Source organism: Triplophysa dalaica, chromosome 6 (assembly GCF_015846415.1).
Source record: "Triplophysa dalaica isolate WHDGS20190420 chromosome 6, ASM1584641v1, whole genome shotgun sequence".
NCBI lineage: Eukaryota > Metazoa > Chordata > Actinopteri > Cypriniformes > Nemacheilidae > Triplophysa > Triplophysa dalaica.
Window position 1 is genome coordinate 21,929,534 of NC_079547.1, and position 10,032 is coordinate 21,939,565.

At 38.1% G+C, this 10,032-nt stretch overlaps 1 protein-coding gene across 1 annotated transcript; it reads left to right on the forward strand.

Moving 5' to 3' along the window:
• Positions 1-220: 220 nt before the first annotated feature.
• On the forward strand, positions 221-9,198 carry sdc4 (syndecan 4). The gene is made up of 4 exons (XM_056750665.1): positions 221-466; positions 6,748-6,969; positions 7,216-7,408; positions 7,628-9,198. The coding sequence occupies exons 1-4, from the start codon at positions 410-412 to the stop codon at positions 7,786-7,788; spliced, it is 633 nt and encodes a 210-aa protein (XP_056606643.1). The 5' UTR covers positions 221-409; the 3' UTR covers positions 7,789-9,198.
• The last annotated feature ends 834 nt before the right edge of the window (positions 9,199-10,032 follow it).

A 10,032-nucleotide genomic window follows, 5' to 3' on the forward strand; every position in this document is an offset into this window, starting at 1 on the left:
AAAAAGCCCATAATCGTTATAAACACAATATTTAAATTGTAATTATTCCTTTAGAAATCTGCAAAAAAACAAAGATCTAATAAATAAAACGTATTATTTTTAAGCCTGTTGCATACTGGAGTTTCCATAAATTCTGTGACGCGTTCTCTAACGCCTGATTGGCCACAGGCATGAGGATGGGCGGGGTTATGTGCTGGTGAATATATTAGCATGGATCGATCATTACCTAGGACTGTAGCCTACCGTTTCCGAGGATAACAATAAGAAGTGCGCGTTCAGACATACGAAACGTCATTAAAGAGGACTAATTTAAAAAGCAATTGGAGAAGTATTTTCTATTTCGTACAGTGAATTCTTTTGGAAACTGTCAACAACTTTCATCCGCGAGGCTTTTTTATTCGAAGAGAAGATGTTGAAAGTTTACCTCATGTTGGTTTTGTCGGCGGCTGCTGTTTTCGCGGAGTCGGTGAGTAGCGTTACGTTACGTTACGTAAAAATCAAGTGAAAGACTAATTGAATGAAATAAAAATGAATTGTTTGTCATCACACGTATCGAAAGTAGCTCGTGATTTATCGTAGGTCTTCGTAGATACATTTCTGCCAAGAAAAAGAGGGGATCTGTGTTAGCTCGAGCCTTAACGTTAGCCATCTGACAACAGACACCTAACGTTAAGTTAACTTGGAAACAACAACTTATTTGTTACGTATCATTGTATTTGTTAAAACGAATGTTTAAATTAACATTTTAAATTTCAATTGTTTTTCCCCAACACCTATGTCTTTAATGTCGTATTTGGTATGTCTCGCTCAGCTCGAGTGACTTAAAGTGATTTTAAAGATCGTACTAGAAACCATTTTAATATTGTGTTTTTGTTGTGTATTCCTTTAAGCAGTGTATATATTTAACCATAGGATTTGGACTTTTGGCCCAAAACTAGTCTTGTTCATTCTTGCATGTTGAGTAACCCAATAAAGTGACAATGGCTTTCATGTGACAGTTTTCTGCCTGTAGGTACATTTGGTTTAGACAGGATCCATTGCATCATAATGGATCAGTCAGTGCACCAGGTTTAGTTTTCCTTCTTTTCAATTTAACTCGCTCACTGAAACAACTGTGGTTTGGATGCCACGGCTTTGTGTCGGGCTGTTCTTTCATAATTCAGAAGAATAGCTGGGTGCAGATGTCTTTTCAGCAGGCTAGTGGGGAGTTGGGCTGAAACAGAAGACAAATGCCACCCAGTGTGCATGGTCAGGCGGTTACACAAACACACACACACAAAGTCAAAATGCAAATGGGTTCATCCAAAACCATCCATTCTATGCTACCATTGGAAAGGTGTTGCAACCAGATCTTTATCTTCTCTCCAAAACAAGCAGATGTAGATGATTGTGCGTGTTGGTGGGGGAATTATCTTGACCTTGTCTCGGGAAGGTTTCGCTGTGCGGTTTCGTGTTGTGAATCCATTGAAAAATAGAGTACGGTTTAATTCATTGATGCCATTGAGAAGTAGCTCATATGTGCATCGGATGTTGTGGTTAAATGGAGATGAGTAAATGTAGTAGTAAACTTTCGCGCAAAATCCCTGTCTTTCGAGGCTGGCACATTCCTCAAAACCAAGCTGAAGTGCCTGTGTTCCTTTCATTCCCCCTCCTTCACCCTTCTTTTGCGTTTTCCTGAGGAATTTGACCCCTCCTGACCTTGACCAGTCTTCTTTTGGGATTTCGCACACTTGGACGGATTTAAATGGTCCGTTTCTTTTATCCTGGTTCCCTCCTCTTTAGCCACTGGACAGGAGTGTGGCTCAAACTGAACATGACGCAGTCACTTAAAACTCATTTTAAAAATTCCTTGTGTTTCAAAGTGTCTCCAGAAGGGAGGTTACATTTATTGCTTTTTCTGATCCTTTTTGGGAGTATATTAGTGTCTGGCACACGTTCACGGCCCTTGAAGGAACACTTGTTGTGTCAGATTATAGACAAGATTCTTCTAATTCCTTTCTTGCTTTCTCCTTATATAGACGTGTTATTTTCTCTCTTTGGGAGAATTTCATGTTTGCTGAGCATCTATGCATCTAATAGCTATGCTAGGTGTCGTGTATTAGGCATGAGGTGATTTGCACCTGAATGAGGTTCCTTTATTTATTCAATTAATTATTTTGGGGTGCGATCATTTTCGAAAGGCTGTTGAAATGAACATGATAAATACCATCGCCAGGAGGTAATGAATTTGGCGTTGCTGTCTAGTGGCCTATTAAATCACTTTTGTGGATGGAATGTTGGCAGTGAGCAGGGAGGTTTTATTTGCTGATTGGGCGATAGAAGTTAAGAGTTTGTCGTTATTTCTTACTGCAACTTGGCACGTACTAACCTTGTTTGTTGAATGTGTCATATGCCAGAAAGCTGATGTGGAGAAGTCCAAAGGAATATCTAGAGGCCAGGAAAAGGGAACTCTTGTGTTTTTTAGTCATTTAGCAGACCACATCCATAGGAGTTTACTTGTTATTTACCATATGCTAGCCAGGCTTTACTGATACCAGCCACCAGCTGTCCTTCATAACAGCAGCTCTAAATGTTACTTGTGTTTTTAGTTTTCTATTGATAGGCGTGGAGAGCTGAACTTCGAATTTAACAGCAGATGTTTTTTGTAGTACAGTGATGGTATCGGGGTATTGCATAATACATGGGGTGTGATGGTTATCTCTGACCAAATGATTGTAGGCTTTCGTTAACACATGTGCCTCATGGTATTCTGAAGTCTGAATCATTAAAAAAAATCAAGTTGACTTGTAAAGCACCCCCATGCAGTGACTTTTCTATCAAACCTTTTGTCTTATCTTGAAGTGCAAATGTTTGTGTTCCTGAAAAAAACCCTTTTTCGGGTAAAAACCCATCTGGGTGTTGGTCAGGTCTACAGACTCCAGTGGGTCTAATCACCCATCTGATGTCAATACAAACACACAGTTCTCATCTAATAACACCCAATACTAGCTCGCAATTTCCTGTATTCCATGTGTTATTAATGATCTAGTTTTGGAGGTAACGTTGCATTTAGATGTGTAGTTTAGTTTATGGGGGATTCTGAGGAAACTTGCCAAAACTGTGTAGTTATGATACTTTACCCGAAGTCAAAACAAAAATGACACTTTATTGTCTGGATGAAGACCAAAGCAAACCACAGGGAGTTCTTTCAATGTGACACTGTTTTGAAACATTTTTTCCCCACCCTCATTTGTTAATACAAAACATATTGAAATATATAAAATTCTGAAGAAATTTGCTTAGAAATTTGTTTAATTGGTATAGAAACAGTGTAAAAACATAATTGAATAGTTTTAGTTTAGTTCCTTTACTAATCTTTTTTTATTCTTTTAATGTGTAATATGACAAAATCTTTTCTATTACCCTGTCATACGGAAGATTATATATTTCTTGATCCAGTTTCTACATGTAAATTATCAGTGACGTTTTAACAAATCAAGGCAGCGAGTCTCAAAATGCATAAAGAAGTCTTTCTAATACACCCAGACTGCTTCATGTTTTCACACATAGGCAGACTACACAATACTGATTGTTTGGGCTATTCAGATAGGCCCATTGTGTATTAAAAAGGCTTTGAGCTCACGGTGAGAATCTTCATTAATAAAAGCCACTAACAGATACAAGGAAATACGTTCACACTTCCTGTGGGAGAGAAAAGAGGGCGATGACACTGTTGCTGAATAGTCCTTTATGTTTGATTGGTTGAGGATTTTGAAAAAAAGATCAGTTATGTTTCCCTGAAATGCCCTAATGCGTCAGGGTTGTGAACAGGTGTTGGGGTGAGAATTTCGAATGGAATTGGACAATGACGTACCACTTGATAGGCAGGTGAGTCCTTCCGCCCCACTGGGTGTGTGGCTTAAAAAGCAGCTATAAATAGTTCTCGTCAAGGTGGAAGGAATTCTGCCTTGTGGGTTTGTAGAAGCGGGACTTTCTGGTAGAGGAACCTATCCATCTCACAAGGAGATCAGATGAGACAATGCTTTGGCAAAGCCGATTGGTGTGAGTGACAGACAGAGCGATTGTGGTACAGACTAATGCTGTAATTAGTTGTGACCCATAAAGACAACAAGGAGAGTTTACAAACCAAAACTGATGGCACGCAGATAATATTATTTGGGCCTTTTTTGCACAAGCTCCAGGTTCGACAATGTCTTTGCTATGAAATTGTACTTGGCCTTGCGCATCGACGTAAAACTAAGATTTGTAGCTTATTTAAAAATTGGCCTTTAAACTCAAACGTCATCTTATCATCTTATCACCATGGACCGTACGTTCTGTTTTACATCGTTATGGATGAGTCACAAACTGTGATTGGCTCTTTTAACCTTTCCCAGTCTGACTTACCGGAACAGATGCCAGACCATTTGTCAGCAGATGGTTGGATTTACTCCGAGCTTTGCTTGTCTTGACTGATCTGAGCTTACCAAGCAGGCTAATATACACACGCTGCAGTCATGTCCTAGCATTTCAGTTTAATTGAAGGATAAGGGGCTGGATTTTAGCAAGCGATTGACCATCTAGGTAGAGCTAATGTACTATTCGTAAGAGACACGTGTAGCATTTGTAGCCAATGACATTTAACTTGGTGTGACTCGTTTGGACATGCGGATTTTGAATAAGTTCAAATGCAAATGTGATAGCTTAGGAGAAAGAACAACATTTTACGTGAATAGGCTATGGCCTCCCATTAAACAAAGCACTATTGGTTTCTTGCATGTCAATGTTTCTTTCAAATCTTGGGGAGATTTTCTGCAATGTTGTTTCTGGGAAATTAAGAGCAGAAAATGTTTGTTTCCTGCATTGTGAGAGAAAAGTCAGGGGCTTTCTTCGAGACTTCAGCTGGTGGTTGGTGGGGTTTCATTCGGTTTCTTTCCCGGTTATACATTTACTAAGAAGCGAGGGGCTTGCTAAGATTTTCACCATCAGTTAAAAAGAACCACAGTATGTAGCGGTTGTGTGTCTGCGCTGTCGGACGACATCCGCTGTACTTTTTCGTACGCTTCTTTTCTTATAAGCTCCCCGAGTTGAGGATTTCTGAATGTAGGGGAATTTCAACACTGTAAAGTTGAAAACCATAAAGCATGTTATTTTCTCGCCCTACACCCTCTTGTGGTTTCTCTAGCTCTCTCTCTCGCTCTCCCATTTTCTTTTATTATCTTTGAACAACAAAACGGACTAGAGCTGACTTGCAGTTTCATGTGTTATTCGTATGATCCTAGTTTTCCTGGAAAATGAGTCAGCCCTCAGATCTTCATTCTGGTCTCGATTAAAAAAAAAAACAATCCTCCCCTGAGTAACCAGAGCTATTTAATGTGCCAAGTTTTACTATGGGATAACTGTGCTAATAGTGCCTGTATTATAAATCTGTTTGAGGTTCGCTTTAAATGAGAACGTTTTTAACAATCCTTTAATAAGCGAGTTTGCATGTGGGCTGGGAAATAGCTGCATATGTGTTATATTTAAAAATATGTTTAGTGATTGGTTACTTGGTGTTAGCTGGCAGGAGTACACACCTGTGTGTTAAAGAAGTTCAACTTTTCAGTAAATCATGTTTGATCAATCTGTTATTGACTGCGAGCAGGAGAGCGAAACAGATAAAGACCCTCAGCCCCTGTGCTGTGAATTCTTTCATCACTTTACACAATGAAAGCCAACCTGTGCGTACTTGCTAAATTCTCTGTCTTTGAGGTCAATCGTGAAGGGTTTGGAGTACAAAGTAGAAGTGTGCGTACTGCATAAATGTTTTTTCACTGATTTAAACATGCAGTCAGATGGGCTAGCCATGCAAGTTTGTTAAATTGATTGATGGAGTCACTACAAGAAAATATTGCCATTAGATGGCGATTGTTACAATTGTTTTTGAACCCACATTTCAGGCTGAATATATTAAAATACAAAATTCCCAAGTTAAGCAAGACCATACACATTTTGGCTATTACGTTTCTTAAAAGAAAAGTGTCATGTGTTATGTGTATTTTCTTTGTCAAGTGTTTAATTGACTCTAATTAAACTTCATTAGCAAAATTATTATTAGAATGAATCGAAAGTACCTTTCTGTGAATTACTTTAAACTGTCTGTTACAGTAAATTGGTTTAATTATATTTGGTTTGGGTAAAAATATACTTTGATTTAAAAGTGTAAAACTGGTATGTTTTGCTTGCATTAAACATAACAAGGTAGTTTTAGAGCAAATACTACAAATATTGAGATGGTCTTTCTCACAATTATGCTGTATAGTGTTTCTTGATGGCCCTTGAGGGTAAGAGACAAATACATAGACATAGAAAATAGGAAAATATCACAAATCAAGGAGTGCACTTTCCTTCCTCCTGTAATTCTAATAGGCTTAAGTCCATTTAAAAGGGTTTTCTTTTCAAAACCTGTTCTCAGCACTTGGTCAAATGAATCTGCTAACGTGATTATCAGGGTAATTGATTAGTCTCAATTACTTAAAATGCGTTTGCATCATCATCATGATGCCATAGATAAAGGGTTGGACCGTAACCTATTTAACTACAAATTGTTATAAGAAAAATTTCTCCGTGAACACGGTGTCTTCCCTTTCTGATGTCTGCATTAAATTAATTTACAAGAATAGGATTTGTGTGTTCGATTTAAAATGTTAAATATAATAATATCTTTGATAAAATAGCAATCAGAATACTTAGACTTTATCTAAATTTGATTGTTTTTATCTTATCTAGGTACGAGAAACTGAAACGTGGGTACCTTTGAAAAACAAAGCAACTCATGAGGAACTGGAGTCCTCGGGGGACTCTCAGAATGGAGATTTTGAGTTCGCTGAAATCACCCCGACAATCGACGATGAGGATGACCTTGTTAAGGATGACCTTGGTGACTATGAAGATGATGAAGATAATGATGAGATGTCAGGCTCTGGAGGAGCAGAGATAACAGACTTAGAGGTAATAATTCAGTTTCTTTGCCATGTTTTGTAATCAAGATGATGAACAATCACTGAGATACTGTAGAAATGGCTGTTAAAAATACAAAATAACGTAGCCCATTTATTGATGCCCAAAGCAAGTGATTTTTCTGGCAAGATTTTAGTGGATCTAACTGCTTCGATTTCATTGGAGTAGAAAACTGCCAGTATTAGACCAACTGCACTGACATTTAAAATTTGTGGTGACCATATCATTCTTTCCCAGGATGAAATCCATAACTCGATCCCCGATATTGAGCGTCCGGTTAACCCAGAACCCACTGTGGATGACCGGATTTTGGTCAAGAACAACGAGGTATTGGGTCAAGGACGAAGCCATGATGTTTCCGAAACCAATAATGTGCTCATGTCTCATGCTGGAGACGACAGCTTATTTAACAAGAAAGAAGTGCTAGCAGGTAAGACCGTTTTCCTTACAGTTCACATCTTTCTGGTTTGTGGAGAATGTTAAGTAAGTTCAGGCACATCTAAGGCCTTGTTAGCATGAACCATATTTTGTTACTTGCTGTTTCTAGCGGTATTAGAAGTTATTTTAACTTTATTACACAAATTTGGAAATGATATGCCCAAACTGTTTTAAATGTTTGAATGTCCCTCACACATGTGTCTTTTTACAGCTGTTATTGCCGGAGGAGCAGTCGGTCTCGTCTTTGCTGTCATCCTCATCGTCCTCCTCATTCATTTCGTCCTGCGGATCAAGAAAAAGGACGAAGGAAGTTACGACCTGGGCAAAACGCCCATCTACAAGAAAGCCCCCACCACAGAAATCTACGCATGAGCATACACATTCTCTCTCTCCTTTGAACTATAAGCTCACATAGTGCCTCGCCTTGACGGGGTCACCACCAACCACAGGAGGACCTCACTAAAAATAATTACTCAGACTGGACTTTTGCATTGAAATTTCATCAATCGAAAAGTCACTTGGACAGGGGGCTACCTGTTGCCAAACTGGTCCGTTCAAAAGCTATTCTTGTCGTTTTGCTGAAGTTTTTTGCCTTTTAACTTGTGTGCTCCGTTGCATCTTTTATTTTCGAAACACTACGCAATGGTGCATTCACAGGTTGAAGGGTCCGGGTCACCAGCTGACAATTTCAACCACCCATCTCAGTGTCACGAGTGGCGCTACAGTGGGTTGGTTACTGTACCCTGTTTTGTTTTTTAATTGTTTTTTATTTTTTTTAATCTGCGCTGTAAATCCTTTTAATTTTCTTATTAAACATCAGCGGTGAAACCATATTGAGAGCATGCAGTATATCTTTGAAACAAAATCCTGTCGTACTACGGAGAGCAATGTATGTACTGCATTAAATGTATACTTGTTTCAACATGGTGTTGGAGGATAATGTACATTCCGCTTATCGCATGTCATTTCCATGGTGGTTTTGTTAAGTTAATCGAGAGAATAGATCCACTACATTGCTGCTGGACTGTCAGCTAAGCTACTTTAACAGGTACAGACATGTTGTTGTCGATTGAAATTCATTTCATCGCTAACAGATATTCATCATCCAGGGATCTGTATATAGCCATTTGAATAAAATGTAAATCTTCGGTACGTTTAGCCATTTCTTGACAGCCTTTTATTTACCAAATATTTAAATGCCAAAATCAATTTTAATTCTCTTATATCTCATCCTGGTATTTGCTTTGGCACAAATCTGTTTGTGAAACAGATGCTTGCGTCTATAGCTTTTAAATACATGTTTTGTTGGAGAACAATGACCGATGCTAGTACTAACTTTTTGTCGTTTTTCAGTGTTTTTGTAGATGTTCTTAATTCTCATTTTATTTAGTTTTTGTTAATTTAACTGTCATATTTTATTGCCTGCCTTCAGGTTGGGGTTTACCCCCTATCAGCTGTTGTACATGTGATCATTGTTTTTGTTTTTTATAAACATTAGTGCAAATTTTTTTAAAGCTGTAGTTTTTCAGCAGATTTTTGTAAAAGAGTTTCTATTTCTTTTAGTCCTTATTAAGCCGAATCTATTTATATTTTGTAGGAAGATGTTCTGGATTAGTTAAGACGAACGTGAATGAGCCGTGTGGCGATAAAAGAATAACAAATCTGCTGCTCTGTTTGGTCGCATCCAGATGAAATCACTGATCTAATGAAGAAGTCAATGAATCATTGATTTCTATTTGCAGGTTCTGATCTGTTGAAAATAAAGCTATTTTATGCACATAACCATCTGAACTTGTGTCTTGACTTTGTGATGTCACTTCCACATTATAGCCCAGAGGCGGTGAGGTGTTGATAGGTGGCTGAAAAGTCTTAACACGCTCCTCTCTATTGACCTAACACACACCTGAATCATCTCAAGCGCATGACGTTGATTATTAAAGTTGAAAGATCTGAAAATAAAGATGCTGGGCAGAAAGAAAACATGTTTTTGGTTGTAACCTGAGAATGTGGCCCAGGGTTCAGAGAACATAAATCACAAATTTGAAGCTCATCAAGAAGCAATAAAAAGCAGAGGATGTTTCAGTCCTTTGAGAGATATTTGGTTAAATGAATGTATCTATCTGTGATATCTGATCGTCTTAAGATCAAAGTGATTTAGGGTCTATTTGGATCATCTCACAGATCATTGGGTCCAGTGTTTATATGAAGATTTCAGTTTAATTTATTCATTTGTCCAGTTTTTTATAATTAGCTTGTCGTTCAGATCAAGAACAAGTATTAGATTTTGATTAATATGAACATCTTTAATACGCAATCCAGTTGGCTCAGTGTCAGAAAGGGGAATTTCCACACCCCAAAGAGAAATTACTTAATCCAGCTGTGTGTATTTTATCTAGCGTGCTGATGCCTGTCTGCTCTGCAACCAAAACTAAAGAGCATACCAGAAGAGAGATTGGTTTATCTGTAAGGATGAAGGATACAAATAGAGTTTACCAAGACTGAAACGTTGAGGTTTCTCTGACACACAAAAGACCTTGATCATTAACTTCTGTTTTTGATTTTACTATGAGAATCATTGACAGAATGTGTTGAGCCGCGCAAAACTCTAATCGTGTC